Raw genomic sequence first — 20,629 nt, 5'->3', positions numbered from 1 at the left:
TCCCAGTCTCTATGAATTTCAGCTTTTTTTCTGAGTAAAGTTAATAAAATGGGAGTAGCAATAGTACCTATCTCTTAGGGCTGCTGGGAGGATTAAAAAAGAAATAAGATACTATCCAGTGTTGCTATGCTATGCTATGCTAAGTCACTTCAGTCATGTCCGACTCTGTGTGACCCCATAGACGGCAGCCACCAGGCTCCCCCGTCCCTGGGATTCTCCAGACAATAACCCTGGAGTGGGTTGCCATTTCCTTCTCCAATGCATGAAAGTGAAAAGTGAAAGCGAAGTCGCTCAGTCGTGTCCGACTCTTAGCGACCCCACAGACTGCAGCCTACCAGGCTCCTCCATCCATGGGATTTTCCAGGCAAGAGTACCGGAGTGGGGTGCCATTGCCTTCTCCATCCAGTGTTGCTAGATGTAGCAAAATATAGGCCCTCCAGTTAAATTTGAAATGCAGATAAACAATGACAACATTTGAATATAACTATATCCAAAATGTTGCATGGGACACACTTAAACTAAAACATTATTTGTTATCTTAAATTCAAATTTAATTGGATGTGGCTCAGTGGTAAAGAATCCACCTGCCAATGCAGGAGATGCAGGAGGCTCAGATTTGGTCCCTGGCTCAGAAAAATCCACAGGAGAAGGAAATGGCAACCCACCCCATTATTCTTGCCTGGGAAATCCCATGGACAGAGGAGCCTGGTGGGCTACTGTCAGTGGAGTGGCAAAGAGTCAGACGCAACTGAATGACAGAGCACTCACACACTTATTTTTATTTGGCAACCCTGTACATTGAGGGACCAACACAGTCCCTGGAAGCCTTAAATAAATTGTTCGTTGCTATAGTTCTTATTAGACATTCAGGGAAATGCTATCATCAGCAAACGTTTTTAGAAGTAATGATTCTATAGTTATTAATTTACTTATTCATTCAACAAATACTGAGTGCCTACTATAAACTAGGCATTATTCTAGGTTCTGGTGGTGCAGTGATAAAGAATCTGCCTGCAATGCAGGAGACCCAGGTTCAATCCCTGAGTTGGGAAGATCCCCTGGAGAAGGGAATAGCAACCCACTCCAGTATTCTTGCTGGGAGAATTGCATGGACAGAGGAGCCTGGGAAACTACCGTCCATAGGTTTGCAAAGAGTTGGGCACAATTGAGCAACTAACACACACAAGGATACAGTAGTGAATAAAACAAAGTCGGTATGAGCAGAGGAATGCTTTTGTATGTTACAGAGCTGACATGGGCTTGAGATTAAGGAAGAAACCAAGTTCACGTGGATTGTTTGGTTAATTAGATGAAGTCAATTACACAGGCCTTCTTTATTATCTTCTCTATGTAGTACCACAACAAAGTTTTTGAGGAAGTCTTTTCAGGATAATCTGTGTTGCTCATGGGCATTAGATTGTGGAAAGGATGACAGGAGCTTTGAAGAGACCAATGAAGATCTCCTCTTTCTGTCCCTTAAGCTTCAGCAATGGACTTGGGATCTTGCTCAAGGTAAACAGGTGATTTCTAGCCTCTGGTGTTAACAGTTCAGTGACGTGGAGAATGGTAGGTGCTGTCTCACTCTCATTTCTTCAGGCAGTTTCTCAGCAAATCATAACAACTCTTAGTATGCTATGCCTCATCAGAAAGAAGCAGATTCAGGGACTTCCCTGGTGGTAAAGTGGCTAAGACTCTGCCCTCCCAATGCAGGAGGCCCAGGTTTGAATCCTGGTCAGGGAACTAGATCCCACATGACAGAACAAAGAGTTTGCATGATGCAACTAAAGATCCCACATGCCAGATCAAAGACCCTGCATGCTGTGACTAAGACCTGGTACAGCCAAATAAACATTTTTTAAAAAAGGAAGAATTAGGTTTAGGCCAATTTATCAATAATTATTCAATACTGTGATTATCTCTCATCACCTTCTCTCAGAACTCAGATTCTCTGATGTTCTGAGAGTAGATATAGAGCTAGTGGGTATATTTTTAAAACTTCTTTCCTCAAAATAATTCTAGTCATTATTCTGTGACAGTTTAATGCCATATCTTCTATGGCACCTTTAGAATTTAAATTTTATGAGTTCTTATCTTGAAGTTTGGCTTATTATGTGGTGATTGGCTTTGGGCTTATAAGGTAAAGCCTAACTTATTACTGTAACTGTTTTCGAATTATGTCAGTTTCAAAACCTGAAGCAATTCTGTGATACTGAAGCATATTTAGAAACCTTGGAATTTCTTGATTCAGGACAATGAATTAACTTGCTTTCAGAGTGTTTGTATACTGCAAATCCTCTCTTAAAATGGGAGGGTTTTTCTTGACAAACGTAAAAGCAAAGTTTAAAAATACCGAGTCTGTGGAGCCAAGTGCCATTGTCACAGTGCAAAAGGTCATCCTGTTTTTCCCTTCACGGAGCTGTGATGCACACTTGCTTCCAACATGAGCCTTGAGAGCAGCTGCACCACACATAGAGTCAGGGAATGTCCGTTTTATTGTGTCAGGATGATGACAAAATGAAATGACCATACCAACCAAAATCTTAGAAGAAGTCTAGAAATATTTTGAAGATGAGCTTTAAAGGAAATTTTCCTATCTGTCCCTCCATCCCTTGATATGTCTTTGATGTTGTGTGGTCAGTGGTAGTGGGTAGGAAAAGAAAATATGGTGGGATTTAAAATATATTCAATTTAAATTCCTTTGCAGATCTTTATCTGTTTATACTTGTTAGTAGGTTTGGTACTTCTATAGTTATGATCCTTAGTGCTCATTGCAGTGTACTCTGAGGTCCTAGTTAAGTGCAGTTATAATTACCTGGTAAGAAAGAATAGTAAATAAAATTAAGAAACTCCTCTGATTGTATTATACATATTGATTGTTCTGTAGATATATATTCAAATGAGAGGCTTAACCAAGAACTTATGGATTACTAATGTCTCCAGGCCCTTTTTTTTTTCATGACCCTAATTACACTGTAGAACATTACTTTCTCCTCTGCAAGATAATGGTCTGTACTTCTTCCTTCTCTTCTTGGTTCAGTTTCTGGTAGCCTCTTCAAGTCATAACTTTTTTTTTTTTTTTTTTTTTTTAAGGAATTTGTTTGATGTGGACCAAAACAAATTTTGAAGTCTTTATTACATTTGTTACAATATTACTTCCGTTTTATGTTTTTTTGTTTTGTTTTGTTTTTTACCCTGGGGCATATGGGATCTTACCTCCCTGACCAGGGATCAAACCTGCACCCCCTGCTTTGGAAGATGAAGGCTTAACCTCTAGATCGCCAAGGAAGTCCCAAGTTGTAACTTTCTATCATAATCATCTTTGTAAGGGTTATGCTCTCTTCTTGGTAGGAGGCCATCTGCAAATCTGACGAATGTGGTGTTGTGTCGGTTATTGATGAAGTAGCTGAATAGTGCTAGGGTCAGGGTCAACATTCAAAGAATACCACTTGCTGTTTTTTGTGTCATATTGGTAATTAGTTTTGGATAATAATTGTTTCGAGGAAATATCTCCAATGATTGTGTACCTTCAAAACAATATTTTGTTTCAAGTTCAGAAAAATTTTGTGTCAGATGACATTGTCGCCTGGTGTTCTCTGTAGCTCATTGGTCACAGAGGTTATATTATATCCTGTGAAATGTGTACATGCACATCCCAGAAAGTTTTTACGATTCAAATGCTGTTTGTCATAGACTTTGGAAGCCAAGTGTTTGGAGTGCTGCTTCTTAGGGAAGGACTTTGCATAGGGATAGGTGGAGATGGATAGGTGACCAAGGACAAGAGTAGGTGTTCGGAGGTATCTGGAGTTACAAAGGGGCCTTTTTGGGAAGAGGCGCTCCAAGGTACATGTTCTGGGAAGAGGGCAGACAGGTGGCAAGAGAGAAAAGAAGTAGAGTAAGATAAACTAAGGGAGACTGAGTTCATATAGCTATTATTAATATTTTCTGCTTTTTTGGCCTGTTGGATGACATTAGCAGACTAATGGTCAAATCTTTGTAGAGAATGGTCAGATAACTGATTCTAAGTGTTTTATTATTTTTGGAAATATTTAATAAGTTAGAGAGTAGAGGGTAAAATACAAATAGGGGTGTGTGGGTCAGAGGAGAATGAGCACAATGATCTAGCATGAGGAGAGAGATTTTCTCCCCTTTTTCTTTCTGCTTTATTTTCCCAGTAGGAATCCATATTGAGCATATCAGATTTTTCATTATCAGGGATTCTTTGCATGCCTTGGGATTTTGCAGGTTGTTTTCTTTTTTTTAAATTTATTTATTTTAATTGGAGGCTAATTACTTTACAATATTGTATTGGTTTTGCCATATATCAACATGAATCTGCCACAGGTGTACACGTGTTCCCCATCCTGAACCCCCCTCCCACCTCCCTCCCCATACCATCCCTCTGGGTCATCCCAGCACCAGCCCCAAGCATCCTATATTATGCACCAAACTGGACTGGAGATTCATTTCACATATGATATTATACATGTTTCAGTGCCATTCTCCCAAATCATCCCACCCTCACCCTCTCCCACAGAATCCAAAAGACTGTTCTATACATCTGTGTGTCTTTTGCTATCTTGCATACAGGGTTATCGTTACCATCTTTCTAAATTCCATGTATATGCGTTAGTATACTGTATTGGTGTTTTTCTTTCTGGCTTACTTCACTCTGTATAATAGGCTCCAGTTTCATCCACCTCATTAGAACTGATTCAACTGTATTCTTTTTAATGGCTGAGTAATACTCCATTGTGTATATGTACCACAGCTTGCTTATCCATTCGTCTGCTGATGGACATCTAGGTTGCTTCCACGTCCTGGCTCTTATAAACAGTGCTGCGATGAAGATTGGGGTACACGTGTCTCTTTCCCTTCTGGTTTCCTCAGTGTGTATGCCCAGTAGTGGGATTGCTGGGTCGTATGGCAGTTCTATTTCCAGTTTTTTAAGGAATCTTCACACTGTTCTCCATAGTGGCTGTACTAGTTTGCATTCTCACCAACAGTTTAAGAGGGTTCCCTTTTCTCCACACCCTCTCCAGCATTTATTGCTTGTAGACTTTTGGATCACAGCCACTCTGACTGGCATGAAATGGTACCCTCATAGTGGTTTTGATTTGCATTTCTCTGATAATGAGTGATGTTGAACATCTTTTCATGTGTTTGTTAGCCATATGTCTTCTTTGGAGAAATGTCTGTTTAGTTCTTTGGCCCATTTTTTGATTGGGTCATTTATTTTTCTGGTATTGAGCTTCAGGAGTTGCTTGTATATTTTTGAATTCTTTGTCACTTGCTTTATTTGCTATTTTCTCCCATTCTGAAGGCTGTCTTTTCACCTTGCTTATTGTTTCCTTTGATGTGCAGAAGCTTTTAATTTTAATTAGGCCCCATTTGATTATTTTTGCTTTTATTTCCAATATTCTTGGAGATGGGTCATAGAGGATCCTGCTGTGATGTATGTCAGACAGTGTTTTGCCTATGTTCTCCTCTAGGCGTTGTATAGTTTCTGGTCTTACATTTAGATCTTTAATCCATTTTGAGTTTATTTTTGTGTATGGTGTTAGAAAGTGTTCTAGTTTCATTCTTTTACAAGTGGTTGACCAGTTTTCCCAGCACCACTTGTTAAAGAGATTGTCTTTTCTCCATTGTATATTTCTGCCTCCTTTGTCAAAGATAAGGTGTCCATAGGTACGAGGGTTTATCTCTGGGCTTTCTATTTTGTTTCATTGATCTATATTTCTGTCTTTGTGCCAGTACCATTCTGTCTTGATGACTGTAGCTTTGTAGTAAGAGCCTGAAGTCAGGCAGGTTGATCCTCCAGTTCCATTCTTCTTTCTCAAGATTGCTTTGGCTATTTGAGGTTTTTTGTATTTCCATACAGATTGTGAAATTATTTGTTCTAGCTCTGTGAAAAATACCGTTGGTAGCTTGATAGAGATTGCATTGAATCTAAAGATTGCTTTGGGTAGTATACTCATTTTCACTATATTGATTCTTCCAATCCATGGACACGGTATATTTCTCCATCTATTAGTGTCCTCTTTGATTTCTTTTACCAGTGTTTTATAGTTTTCTATATATAGGTCTTTAGTTTCTTTAGGTAGATATATTCCAAAGTATTTTATTCTTTTTGTTGCAATGGTGAATGGAATTGTTTCCTTAATTTCTCTTTCTGTTTTCTCATTATTAGTGTATAGGAATGCAAGGGATTTCTGTGTGCTGATTTTATATCCTGCAACTTTACTGTATTTTTTTGATTAGCTTTAGTAATTTTCTGGTGGAGTCTTTAGGGTTTTCTAGGTAGAGGATCATGTCATCTGCAAAGAGTGAGAGTTTTACTTCTTCTTTTCCAACTTGGATTCCTTTTATTTCTTTTTCTGCTCTGATTGCTGTGGCCAAAACTTCCAAAACTATGTTGAATTGTAGTGGTGAAAGTGGGCACCCTTGTCTTGTTCCTGACTTTAGGGGAAATGCTTTCAATTTTTCACCATTGAGGATATGTTTGCTGTGGATTTGTCATGCTGCTGCCGCTGCTAAGTCACTTCAGTCGTGTCCAACTCTGTGCGACCCTATAGACGGCAGCCCACCAGGCTCCCCTGTCCCTGGGATTCTCCAGGCAATAACACTGGAGTGGGTTGCCATTTCCTTCTCCAATGAATGAAAGTGAAAAGTGAAAGTGAAGTCATTCAGTTGTGCCCGACTCTTTGTGACCCCATGGACTGCAGCCTACCAGGCTCCTCCGTCCATGGATTTTCCAGGCAAGAGTACTGGAGTGGGGTGCCATTGCCTTCTCTGGTGGATTTGTCATATATAGCTTTTATTATGTTGAGGTATGTTCCTTCTACTCCTGCTTTCTGGAGAGTTTTTATCATAAATGGATGTTGAATCTTGTCAAAGGCTTTCTCTGCATCTATTGAGATAATCATATGGCTTTTATTTTTCAATTTGTTAATGTGGTATATTACATTGATTGATTTGTGGATATTGAAGAATCCTTGCATCCCTGGGATAAAGCTCACTTGGTCGTGGTGTATGATCTGTTTAATGTGTTGTTGGATTCTGATTGCTAGAATTTTTTAAGGATTTTTTCATCTATGTTCATCAGTGATATTGGCCTGTAGTTTTCTTTTTTGTGGCATCTTTGTCAGGTTTTGGTATTAGGGTGATGGTAGCCTCATGGAATGAGTTTGGAAGTTTACCTTCCTGTGCAATTTTCTGGAAGAGTTTGAGTAGGATAGGTGTTAGCTCTTCTCTGAATTTTTGGTAGAATTCAGCTGTGAAGCCGTCTGGACCTGGGCTTTTGTTTGCCGGAAGATTTCTGATCACAGTTTCAATTTCTGTGCTTGTGATGGGTCTGTTAAGATTTTCTATTTCTTCCTGGTTCAGTTTGAAAAGTTATACTTTTCTAAGAATTTGTCCATTTCTTCCAAGTTGTCCATTTTATTGGCATATAGTTGCTGATAGTAGTCTCTTATGATCCTTTGTATTTCTGTGTTATCTGTTGTGATCTCTCCATTTTCATTTCTAATTTTATTGATTTGATTTTTCTCCCTTTGTTTCTTGATGAGTCTGGCTAATGGTTTGTCAATTTTATTTATCCTCTCAAATAACCAGCTTTTGGCTTTGTTGATTTTTGCTATGGTTTCTTCAGTTTCTTTTGCATTTATTTCTGCCCTAATTTTTAGGATTTCTTTCCTTCTACTGACCCTGGGGTTCTTCATGTCTTCCTTTTCTAGTTGCTTTAGGTGTAGAGTTAGGTTATTTATTGGACTTTTTTCTTGTTTCTTGAGGTATGCCTGCATTGCTATGAACCTTCCCCTTAGGACTGCTTTTACAGTGTCCCACAGGTTTTGGGTTGTTGTGTTTTCATTTTCATTTGTTTCTATGCATATTTTGTTTTCTTTTTTGATTTCTTCTGTGATTTGTTGGTTATTCAGCAGCATGTTGCTCCGCCTCCATATGTTGGAATTTTTAATAGTTTTTCTCCTGTAATTGAGATCTAATCTTACTGCATTGTGGTCAGAAAAGATGCTTGGAATGATTTCAATTTTTTTGAATTTAGCAAGGCTAGATTTATGGCCCAGGCTGTGATCTATCCTGGAGAAGGTTCCATGTGCAATTGAGAAAAAGGTGAAATTCATTGTTTTGGGGTGAAATGTCATATAGATATCAATTAGATCTAACTGGTCTATTGTATCATTTAAAGTTTGTGTTTCCTTGTTAATTTTCTGTTTAGTTGATCTATCCATAGGTGTGAGTGGGGTACAGAGGTCTCCCACTATTATTGTGTTATTGTTAATTTCCCCTTTCATACTTTTAGCATTTGTCTTACATATTGCAGTGCTCCTATGTTGGCTGCATATATATTTATAATTGTTATGTCTTCTTCTTGGATTGATCCTTTGATCATTATATAGTGTCCTTCTTTGTCTCTTTTCACAGCTTTGTTTTAAAGTCTATTTTATCTGATATGAGTATTGCTACTCCTGCTTTCTTTTGGTCTCTATTTGCGTGGAATATCTTTTTCCAGCCCTTCAGTTTCAGTCTGTGTGTGTCCCTTGTTTTGAGGTGGCTCTCTTGTAGACAACATATATAGGGGTCTTGTTTTTGTATCCATTCAGCCAGTCTTTGTCTTTTGGTTGGGGTATTCAACCCATTTACGTTGAAGGTAATTATTGATAAGTATGATCCTGTTGTCATTTGCTTTATTGTTTTGGGTTCGAATTTATACACCCTTTTTGTGTTTCTTGTCTAGAGAAGATATTTAGCATTTGTTGGAGATCTGGTTTGGTGGTGCTGACTTCTCTCAGCTTTTGCTTGTCTGTAAAGCTTTTGATTTCTCATTCATATTTGAATGAGATCCTTGCTGGGTACAGTAATTCTGGCTGTAGGTTATTTTCTTTCATCACTTTAAGAATGTCCTGCCATTCCCTCCTAGCCTGAAGAGTTTCTATTGAAAGATCAGCTGTTATCCTTATGGGGATCCCCTTGTATGTTATTTGTTGTTTTTCCCTTGCTGCTTTTAATATTTGTTCTTTGTGTTTGATCTTTGTTAATTTGATTAATATGTGTCTTGGAGTGTTTTGCCTTGGGTTTATCCTGTTTGGGACTCGCTGTGTTTCTTGGACTTGGATGATTTTTTTCCTTCCCCATTTTAGGGAAGTTTTCAATGATTATCTCCTCAAGTATTTTCTCATTGTCTTTCTTTTTGACTTCTTCTGGGACTCCTATGATTTGAATGTTGGGGCGTTTAACATTGTCCCAGAGGTCTCTGAGATTGTCCTCATTTCTTTTAATTCATTTTTCTTTTTTCCTCTCTGATTCATTTATTTCTACCATTCTATCTTCTACCTCACTAATCCTATCTTCTGCCTCTGTTATTCTACTATTTGTTGCCTCCAGAATGTTTTTGATCTCATTTATTACATTATTCATTATATATTGACTCTTTTTTATTTCTTCTAGGTCCTTGTTAAACCTTTCTTGCATCTTCTAAATCCTTGTCTCCAGGCTGTTTATCTGTGATTCCATTTTGTTTTCAAGATTTTGGATCATTTTCACTAACATTATTTGGAATTCTTTATCGGGTAGACTCCCTATCTCTTCCTCTTTTGTTTGGTTTGGTGGGCATTTATTGTGTTATTTTACCTGCTGAGTATTCCTCTGTCTCTTCATCTTGTTTATATTGCTGAGTTTGGGGTGGCCTTTCTGTATTCTGGCAGTTTGCGGAGTTCTCTTTATTGTGGAGTTTCCTCGCTGTGGGTGGGGTTGTACGGGTGGCTTGTCAAGGTTTCCTGGTTAGGGAAGCTTGTGTTGGTGTTCTGGTGGGTGAAGCTGGATTTCTTCTCTCTGGAGTGCAATGAAGTGTCCAGTAATGAGTTATGAGATGTCTATGGTTTGGGGGTGACTTTGGGCAGCCTGTATATTAAAGCTCAGGGCAGTGTTCCTGTGTTGCTGGGGAATTTGCGTGGTATGTCTTGCTCTGGAACTTGTTGGCCCTTGGGTGGTGCTTGGTTTCAGTGTAGGTTTGGATGCATTTGATGAGCTCCTGTCTATTAATGTTCCCTGGAGTCAGGAGTTCTCTGGTGTTCTCAGGATTTGGACTTAAGCCTCCTGCTTCTGGTTTTCAGTCTTATTTTTACAGGAGCCTCAAGACTTCTCCATCTGTACAGCACCGTTGATAAAACATCTAAGTTAAAGATGAAAAGTTTCTCCACAGTGAGGGACACCCAGAGAGGTTCACAGAGTTACATGGAGAAGAGAAGAGGGAGGAGGGAGATAGACCAGGATGAGATGAGGTGGAATCAAAAGAGGAGAGAGCAAGCTAGCCAGTAATCACTTCCTTATGTGCACTCCACAGTCTGGACCGCTCAGAGATGTTCACGGAGTTATACAGAGAACAGAAGAGGGAGGAAGGAGACAGAGGTGGCCAGGAGGATAAAGGGGGAAATCAAAAGGAGAGAGACAGATCCAGCCAGTAATCAGTTCCCTAAGTGTTCTCCACTGTCCAGAACACACAAAGAGATTCACAGAGTTGGGTAGAGAAGAGAAGGGCGAGGGAGGAGATAGAGGCAACCTGGTGGAGAAAAAGGAGAGTTCAAAGGGGGAGAGAGCAATCCAGCCAGTAATCTCGCTGCCAAGTAAAAATGGGTACTGAAGATTGGGTTCTTAAAGGTACAAAGTTGATAACAAATACCAAAAAGCAAAGATTAAAAATCTAGAGTAGAGGTTGGATTTTCAAAAATACAATATTAAAGAAAAAAAAAACAACAAAGTCACAAAAATTATAAAATTTATATATATGAAGTTTGCTTTAAAAAATAGGGTCTTTTTTTTTTTTTTTTGCCAAGTAATAGTAGGTTATAAAAATGAAAATTAAAGGAGTAACAGAGGACTTAAAAATTTAAAAAAAATAAAGAATGATAGTAAAAATAGTAAAAATATATCTAGGACTGTCTCTGATGGTGTTGTGGGCAGTGTGGGGTCAGTTCATTTTTGAATAGTTCCTTGATCTGGCTTATATTTCTCAAAATTCATAGGCCCCTTCCTGTGTAGTCGGTGCTAACCACAGGGTTTTAACCTACTGCACCTGTCACTTTCAAGGAGGTTCCCTCTGTTTTAGCTTCTTCTGTTTGCTGGTCTCTTCAGTGTCTAATTTCCACCCTGGCACAGGGAGTGGTGGTGAACACTTTTTCAGGCTCACTTGTTCAGTCGTGCTGTGGGGAGGGACGGATGCTGCAAACAAATAACACTGGCATGTGCTCGCAGTGTCTCGGCCACACTGGGCCTGCCCCCGCTCATGGCGTGTGTGCTTTCCCTGTCTACACTGCTTAGGCTCTAGGTGCTCTGCTGAGAACTGTCTGAGCCCAGCCCTGGGTTGTATGCACTTCCCAGGTAAAAGTCACTCAGGTTCAGGTACACGGGTAGTCCTCAGAGGTGCAGACTTGGTTGGGCCTGCGTTTTGTGTCCTTCCCAGGTCCAAGCAGCTCAGGTGACCAGGTGTTTGGCAAGCGCAGTTGCTGCGACTTATCACCTCCCCCGTACCTGCTGCCTGGGTTTCTGGGGGTACAACTGGCACACCTTCTTAGGCAGATGTTGACCGTCCAGAATTCCAGGAAGTCTTAGTTAGCAACGAAGTCTGCTTGCAGTTTGGTAGATAATGCCTCTCTGGGGCTGTGATTGCCCCCTTCTGGCTCTGGCTGCCTGTCAGCGGAGGGGCATGGTCTGCAGCCGGCTCGCTCTGCTCAGTCCTTTGTCCTGTGAGCGGGCCTGATGGTGTCTTCAGTTTAGTTCAGTTCAGTCGCTCAGTCATGTCTGACTCTTTGAGACTGCATAAATCGCAGCACGCCAGGCCTCCCTGTCCATCACCAACTTCTGGAGTTCACTCAAACTCATGTCCATCGAGTCAGTGATGCCATCCAGCCATCTCATCCTCTGTCGTCCCCTTCTCCTCCTGCCCCCAATCCCTCCCAGCATCAGGGTCTTTTCCAATGAGTCGACTCTTCGCATGAGGTGGCCACAGTTTTGGAATTTCAGCTTTAGCATCAGTCCTTCCAAAGAACACCCAGACTGATCTCCTTTAGAATCAACTGGTTGGATCTCCTTGGAGTCCAAGGGACTCTCAAGGGCCTTCTCCAACACCACAGTTCAAAAGCATCAATTCTTTGGCACTCAGCTTTCTTCACAGTCTAACTCTCACATCCATACATGACTACTGGAAAAACCATAGCCTTGACTAGACAGATCTTTGTTGGCAAAGTAATGTCTCTGCTTTTGAATATGCTATCTAGGTTGGTCATAACTTTCCTTCCAAGGAGTAAGCATCTTTTAATTTCATGGCTGCATTCACCATCTGCAGTGATTTTGGAGCCCAAAAAAATGAAGTCAGCCACTGTCCACTGTTTCCCCATCTATTTCCCACGAAGTGATGGGACCAGATGCCATGATCTTCATTTTCTGAATGTTGAGTTTTAAGCCAACTTTTTCACTCTCCACTTTAATCAAGAGGCTTTTGAGTTCCTCTTCACTTTCTGCCATAAGGGTGGTGTCATCTGCATATCTGAGGTTATTGATATTTCTCCCGGCAATCTTGATTCCAGCTTGTGCTTCTTCCAGCCTAGCGTTTCTCATGATGTACTCTGCATATAAGTTAAATAACCAAGGTGACAATATACAGCCTTGACATACTCCTTTTCCTATTTGGAACCAGTCTGTTGTTCCATGTCCAGGTTTAACTGTTGCTTCCTGACCTGCATACAGATTTCTCAAGAGGCAGGTCAGGTGGTCTGGTATTCCCATCTCTTTCAGAATTTTCCACAGTTTATTGTGATCCACACAGTCAAAGGCTTTGGCATAGTCAATAAAGCAGAAATAGATGTTTTTCTGGAACTCTCTTGCTTTTTCTATGATCCAGCGGACGTTGGAAATTTGATCTCTGGTTCCTCTGCCTTTTCTAAAACCAGCTTGAACATCTGGAAGTTCACGGTTTATGTATTGCTGAAGCCTGGCTTGTAGAATTTTGAGCATTACTTTACTAGCGTGTGCTGCTGCTGCTGTTAAGTCGCTTCAGTTGTGTCTGACTCTGCGACCCCATAGATGGCAGCCCACCAGGCTCTCCCATCCCTGGGATTCTCCAGGCAAGAACACTGGAGTGGGTTGCAATTTCCTTCTCCAATGCATGAAAGTGAAAAGTGAACGTGAAGTTGCTCAGCTGTGTCCAACTCTTAGCAACCCCATGGACTGCAGCCTACCAGGCTCCTCCATCCATATTATTTTCCAGGCAAGAGTACTAGAGTGGGGTGCCATTGCCTTCTCTGTACTAGCGTGTGAGATGAGTGCAATTGTGTGGTAGTTTGAGCATTCTGTGGAATTGCCTTTCTTTGGGATTGGAATGAAAACTAACCTTTTCCAGTCCTTTGGTCACTCCTGAGTTTTCCAAATTTGCTGGCATATTGAGTGCAGCACTTTCACAGCATCATCTTTCAGGATTTGAAATAGCTCAACTGGAATTCCATCACCTCCACTAGCTTTGTTGATAGTGATGCTTTCTAAGGCACTCTTGACTTCCCATTCCTGTCTTAGGTTAGGGCTTTTCGCTTGGTAGCTATCCCACAGTCTGGTTTGCTAGTCCAAGTTAGTTCCCTCAGATTGCCCTTAGGGCATTCAGGCCTGGTCCTTACTCTAAGCAATGCAGCCCGCGCCTCCCTGCCCAGCCCCCGCTTGCTAGTGGTGGATGCAGGCGTCTGCGCTGCTTCTCCGCTGGGGGAGTTACCATTGGGCACGTAATCTGTAGGTTTTAATTATTTATTTATTTTTCCTCCCTATTATGTTGCCTTCTGTGGTTCCAAGGCTTGCCACAGACTCAGCAGTGAGAGTGTTTACTGGTGTTTGGAAACTTCTCTATTTTTTAAGACTCCCTTCCCAGGACGGATCTCCATCCCTACCTGTTTTATCTCTCTTTTTGTCTTTTATATTTTTTTCTACCTCATTTTGAAGACAATGGGCTGCTTTTCTGGGTGCCTGATGTCCTCTGCCGGCATTCAGAAGTTGTTTTGTGGAATTTACTCAGCATTCAAATGTTCTTTTGATGGATTTGTGGGGGAGAAAGTGATCTCTCCGTCCTATTCCTCCACCATCTTAGGACCGCCTCCACAGATTGTTTTCTTAGAGACTTTATTCCACTATTGTTCCAAATGTAGCAGTTAATTCAAGTAATTCCCATGGATACCACCAGACTTTTAAAAGCATCTTTTCCAATTGCTTTGGTTTTATGGGGGGAAATATTAATACACTAGAGAAAAACAAGTTAGAATTAAGTAAGAAAACTCAGGTTTTGATCTATTCCCCCCAAACAGTGGCTGTTGTTACTTATCTGTTACTTAACTCTTGTTTGTACTGTTGTTACTTAACTCTCAAATGTATATTTTGAAATGTATAAGAGATCCTATAGAGTTTCCTTTTAACTTGGTTTGACTTTTCCATTTGGGTGGAAGAGGTAGGTTGTGGTCCTTCCTAGAGCTTAGAGTATACAGGTAGGAGGAATAAGAGTTTACTAAAGAGAGTTAGTGTCTTCTCAGCGTCTTCTTGATGCAGAGGAACTTTCAATAGAGACTTCAGGGAAATTCAGTAGCTGTGCAGTTTCCATAAATAAAGACACGGTCTCTGTCTTGGTCTTATTTTATCTGAGATACTGTTCCCTGAGACATGTCACTAATGCCTCAAAGTAGATACCCCAGGAGAAACAGACCAACACATAATCTATTCGTACCTGTAAAAAGATATAAAATGAGATTTAAAGGCTTCCTAGATTCTCTCATTGTCATTAAACTAGATAAAGTGCAGAAAAGTATGGTATTGGAAAAATGAATGAATTCTGGTTAGAGATGAAAATGCTTCAATTGAAAACTTTCCAGAACAACATGTACTTGGAGCTGTATTAAAGAGAAATTCTTGGAGTGTTTAAGCCAAATGACCCAGCAGGGTTGATAGTGTGAGGTATATTTCACAGTTGTATAAATATTTAAAACTGTTTTCCAGCCTATAAAACAAGTAAATTAGGTTGTTTTTCAAAAACTTCACAATGAAATTAATCTGCCCACCTTAACTTGTTGGGAAACCTGCCCTTCTTGTCGCAGCCTTCTCTCCTAGAAGAAATTGCTGGGAAGGAGGTGTGATGAAGGTTTCCAACTCAGAAAACAAAGCTGGTTTACATTTCAGAGAACTTCAGAAAGAGCATCATGGATACACACAGGTGGTGTGTTTCCAGATGGGCTCTCTGCCTAACTTGTTGAGAGGGGCCTGACCAATGAGACACAACAGCTTTTTGTCATAAACCGCTTTGAACCTGGTGAAGGTAGACTTGGGACTCCATTATATACATGAACCTCGAAGAAAACAGTGTAACATCTTGACCATGTTCTCAATTCTGAGCTGTTCATCCTAGCTGTTAGAATGCCACCAAGCCTGTCCTTTGGCCAGAATACTGTGGATGATTTGTAGGTGGTCTTTCTTGTTCAGTTTTTTTTTTTTTTTTTTTTTTTTGTCATTGATTGCTGCTTTTGTTCTTTTCAGAATTTTTGTTCTTTTCCTTTTGCATTCTAGCTGTTGCCCTGGACTACTCTCCCTTGCTCTATCTCCTTCATATATTGCCTCCAGTTAAACAGACGTCTGAGACAACAGCCGTGATGTTTTCATATTAACATAGAGTTTGAAAAGAATATTAATGACTAAATTTATTCCTTTCCTTCCCCCTGAGCTTTTTTGTTTTTGAATGTTCTGCAAGTAAGAGTTAATAGCTGCTGTATAAAGCTGGCACCATGGAGTGGTAGGAAGAGTACACGCCAAGAGTTAGGCATTTGAGTCTAGCTCTAGAGATAACTAACTCACTGGGTCTTTGGGCAAATTGCTTGACCTCTTTTGACCTCTCTCTAGTTCCCACATCACTCAGGTAAATGACTTTGTTATTCAAGGCTCTTTGAGCATTCTAGGAAAAAAGTCTTACTTGCTTCTTCTGTCATATGATGCTATATTGTGAATACATTTTCTTGATTCTTTTCTCTATTCCTGAAAAAAAAATTAATTTTGTTTTTGTTCATAGACTGCAGAATGAAAAATGGATGAACGTCAAAGTGGGAGACATCATTAAATTAGAAAATAACCAATTTGTTGCTGTGAGTATTTTGTATTGTTTAAAGAATTTATCTCAGGCTAATTCAGCAAATCTGTACTAATTTAGCATAACTAAGGAGGGAATCGTAGAAGGCAATGGCACCCCACTCCAGTACTCTTGCCTGGAAAATCCCATGGATGGAGGAACCTGGTAGGCTGCAGTCCATGGGGTCGCGAAGAGTCGGACACCACTGAGCAACTTCACTTTCACTTTTCACTTTCCTGCATTGGAGAAGGAAATGGCAACCCACTCCAGTGTTCTTGCCTGGAGAATCCCAGGGATGGGGGAGCCTGGTGGCTGCCATCTTTGGGGTCACACAGAGTTGGACACTACTGAAGTGACTTAACAGCAGCAGCAGCAGCAAGGAGGGAATACCAAGAAGCATTATTAAAATGTCTCAATTATAAGATACTTTTAAGGACATATTGATTAATTACTTTCAATAACATGATAATTCAGACAAGGCTGAGTGATTGTCACCTTGTTATTTTCTTTTGGGTCTTTTAACCTAATAGATAAAAAGATTTAAAATCGTTTGATGTAAATAACAGCTTTTAAAATGCTCCAGAATACTTTAAAAATAGTTTATTCCTGCAGAGTTGGAATACTGTCCCTTAACAACAGAATTAATGCTGTTAATTTGCAGGATTTTAGGAGAAAAGACTAGCTAGGGAAAGAGGAAAATGAATGCTCTCTCCTGAATAATCACAATCAGAAAATGTTGATTGAATGTTCTCACTAAATGCTATTTTTGAGGTTTTACTTTGTCTTTCAAATGCACTATAATTTATGTTTTCAAAATTCCTGGGTTACAGTTCTCTTAATAAAATTCAAGGGATCAATTCAGACTAAAATATGTGACTAACTATAGATCATATTAAATGCAAGGCTATGTATAAAAGCTATTCAGAACAGGATTAAAAATTCTATATAGTCTTTGTGTCAAATGTATATTAGATTAGTGAGGAAAATTTTTGTGTTAATACCATTTTGTTCATCAAGTTGTGTTCTTCATTAAATCTGAGACATTTTCCCACAGGATAAAATAAACGGCTCCAAGATCTATTTATAAGAATTACTCAGTTGAGACTCTTAAATAGTCACTTTCAGAAGCAGTTTTCTTTCATTAAGTCATTTTCTGTGTATAGTGATTCTTGAGAGCAACCCATGCTAAGGCAACTAGTCAGTGAATAGGACATTCAAAAAAAGTTCACAGGAATTTGCTGTATGACTCAGGGAAGTCAAACAGGGGCTCTGTAACAACCTAGAGGGGTGGGATGAGGAGGGAGGTGGCGGGGCAGGTTCAAGAGGGAGGGGACACATCTATACCTATGGCTGATTCGTGTTGTTTGGCAAAAACCAACACAATACTGTAAAGCAATGATTCTTCAATTAAAAATAAATAAAGTAAAAAAAAAGTAGGATTAGCACACTTAGAGAGGAGACAATGGAGAATTCCCTCACCCTTTCTGCTACATGGGGACACAGAAAGAAGATGGCTGTCACTGGATGAGGGCATCCTGCAGTGAGTGTCTTGATCTTGGGATTCCCAGCCTCTGGAACTATCAGAGATAAATTTCTGTTGTTTAAAAGTCAAAAAAAGAAAAAAAAAAGTTCACACTTTAAGTAGAGAAGTGCTTATTTCTCTGACCCCATAGTGTATTGGTGCTCCAACTTGCCTTCTAAAGCCTTAATATTCTAACTTGCACTTTCCTTGGTCTTTGTTTTTAATTTAGTTGTATTTTCTGTGTTATAGTATACACGCTGCTTGTTATTGCAAACCTTTCTGTGGAATGAAACATGGAGACAAGTATAACTGCAGGCATCGCATGCAGGAAACCAGTTCCACAAACACATCGTTAGCATTGGTTTAAAATGAATCCACATTTAGATGAGTTCCCATGAAGTTCGTGATCCATGTGTCCCAACACTGTCCAGTAGCACTTTCTGCAGTGAAGAAGATGTTCTATGTGCTGTCCAAATATAGAACAGTCAGAAGCACCTTGTGGATATGGAATCCTGGTAATGTGGTTATGCAACTGAGGAACTGAAAGTTAAATTCTATTTAATTTTAATTAATTTAGATTTAAATAGCCACGTGTGACTTGTGGCTTCCTTATTGGACAGTGCAGATGTAGCCTTTTCATTGTGGTCATGTGATGGGGCGGAAATGCTTATTTATTCCCAAACATTCCCTAGGTCCTGTTGTTCTTGCTTTCACTTGGAGGGACAGCAACAAAATAACACTGAGCATCTTGCACCCCCTTGCTTGCTCCCCTCTCTTTCTCAGGAGTGACTTCTCTGATTGTCAAGTGTGGGGCAGTAACAGGTGTGCATGACCTGGCACCTCCTTCCTTCCCTTTCTCTTCAGGCTCTGTCTATGTACAGAGAGAACATTCTGCCCTGCTTGGTCACAGCATTCATTTTATAGGAGTAAATCCCCATGGTGGGGCTGATGGGAGGGTCTGGGTAATTTCGATTTTCCAGAGAGCTTCATCTATGGCTGGATAATCTGTCTATCTGGAGCGAAGTATTAGTAGGCACTCAGCCCACAGACCTAAAGCCTGGTCTCCAACTGCTTGGTCAGTAACAGATGATATTTTTCAAATTTCCAGTCATGTCTGTCTGACTCCTACAATTATAGCTCTGTTGGTTTAGTCTTTGGATAAGTGAGGGGGTCCTCCAAATGCCAGAACACTTCAGTGCCTCTTGATTAGGTCACTTTGTTCAAAAGTTTTCCATGTGCAGCTACTCAGCACCTATGAAGCTGTTTTCAGGGACAAATAAATGTTTCTATGGGTGAACTGCTATAATCACTTAGAAGTGCTAATATACCTTCCTACTCCCTGGCATCAGCTGTTAGAGGCTATCAGAGAGCTTACATGTGGGGAGCAACAATCACAGGTCTCTAAAAGAGACTCACTTCTGAGTTACTGCACCGAGGTAGAGCCTGGGAAACCAGATAGTGAAGATCATGAAAAATCATAGCTAGCCTTTATTGACTACATGCCACATATCAGATAATATTAAAAACTCTTTATACAGCTTAACTCATTTAATCCTCACATTAGCCCAATGACAGCAGGTTATGTACTATTATTGTTCCCATTTTACAGATAAGAAAATAGAGGTGCAGTGCCATCAGATAGCTTGTCAATAGGAAGGTTAGGAATTAAATTCCATCTGGGTTTTAACCCCACTCATTACCACTACCATATGCAGCTCCTGCCTCTGTTAGAAGACCTGTCCTAATTACCTTGAGCCTGGGCTTCCAGAGTCAGAGCCTCTAGGCTTGGATGCTAGAAGTGCTGCTCCCAATTCTAATGCATAGCCTATAACTGTCAAACTTAGTATTTCTAATTTGACTTAAGTCACTTTAAGCAAGGAAAGGAGCTTGTCTGAGATGACCAGTTAGCTGGCCTGTTAAGAGTTACTCACCTCTGTTTTCCAGATAAGAAATCCTTACTGCCCTTTACCTTAAAAAATCTAAAACACTTCTGGACTGAATTTTCAGAGCTCCTATTTTTATTTTAGGACCAAGAAAAATTGGAGAGCATAATTCAGTTATCACAATGAGACTGACTTGCGTTAGATGAACCAAGTAAATAGTGTGAGAAAACCACACTGCAGAGTTCCCGATACTGGTAGACCCTGGTCCGTGGGAACCATGCCTACCTTCCTCCTTTAACTGACTGCAGTGCTATTTTCCTGTTTTGCCTTTTTTTTTTTTAAGTATATTTTATTTTTTTTAATTTATTTTTTTAATATAAATTTATGTTTTGCTTTTCTTATCTGGTGGTAGAAATAAACCTTTTCCTGGACATGAGCATATTTGAATTTCACATGAATTTAGTAGTTTAGCTTATTTGGAAAAAGCTCCCCTTCCACTCCCTCCACAGAATGGCCTTTGTGTTTTAGATGTTTACAACGGTAAATTTTTGCTTTAGAACAAAGGCATTCTTCTGCTACAGAAACTGAAAATTTCACCTTAAGAAATGAAAGGACTAGTTTGACCTAAACTCCAGTCCTGACCGTGGACAGGCTTTGTCTCTCTCTCGACCCATCATCAGGGTGTCTCATCCAATGTTTTTTCAACATCTTTTAAAGGATATCCTTTTAGGGAGGCCATTTTGTGGTTGAATTGCATTTTCAGTTATTTTAACTTTTATAACTTCAGAGTTACTTGTTTTACTCTAATTGCTGAAATAAATCTTCCTCTTTAAAAAAAAATGTGAAATGTTCAACATGCATTTGAACATTTGGATCTGAACAATGGATCTGAAACTTAAATTTTATTTTATTTTTTAACGTTACAATATTGTATTGGTTTTGCCATATATCAACATGAATCCGCCACAGGTATACATGTGTTCCCCATCCTGAACCCTCCTCCCTCCTCCCTCCCCATACCATCCCTCTGGGTCGTCCCAGTGCACCACCCCCAAGCATCCAGTATCGTGCATC

At 40.0% G+C, this 20,629-nt stretch overlaps 1 protein-coding gene across 13 annotated transcripts in view; it reads left to right on the top strand.

Moving 5' to 3' along the window:
• ATP8B4 (ATPase phospholipid transporting 8B4 (putative)) overlaps positions 1–20,629 on the top strand; it is a 337,268-nt gene that overhangs the window by 175,901 nt on the left and 140,738 nt on the right. For all 13 annotated transcript variants that reach the window (XM_044925001.2, XM_044925002.2, XM_044924995.2 and 10 more), the window contains one exon: positions 16,094–16,166. In XM_044925001.2, coding sequence (XP_044780936.1) covers positions 16,094–16,166 — 73 coding nt within the window. The remainder of the gene's footprint in view (positions 1–16,093; positions 16,167–20,629) is intronic.

The sequence above is a fragment of the Bubalus bubalis genome, chromosome 11 (assembly GCF_019923935.1).
Source record: "Bubalus bubalis isolate 160015118507 breed Murrah chromosome 11, NDDB_SH_1, whole genome shotgun sequence".
NCBI lineage: Eukaryota > Metazoa > Chordata > Mammalia > Artiodactyla > Bovidae > Bubalus > Bubalus bubalis.
This window is presented reverse-complemented; position numbering and strand designations above follow the sequence as displayed.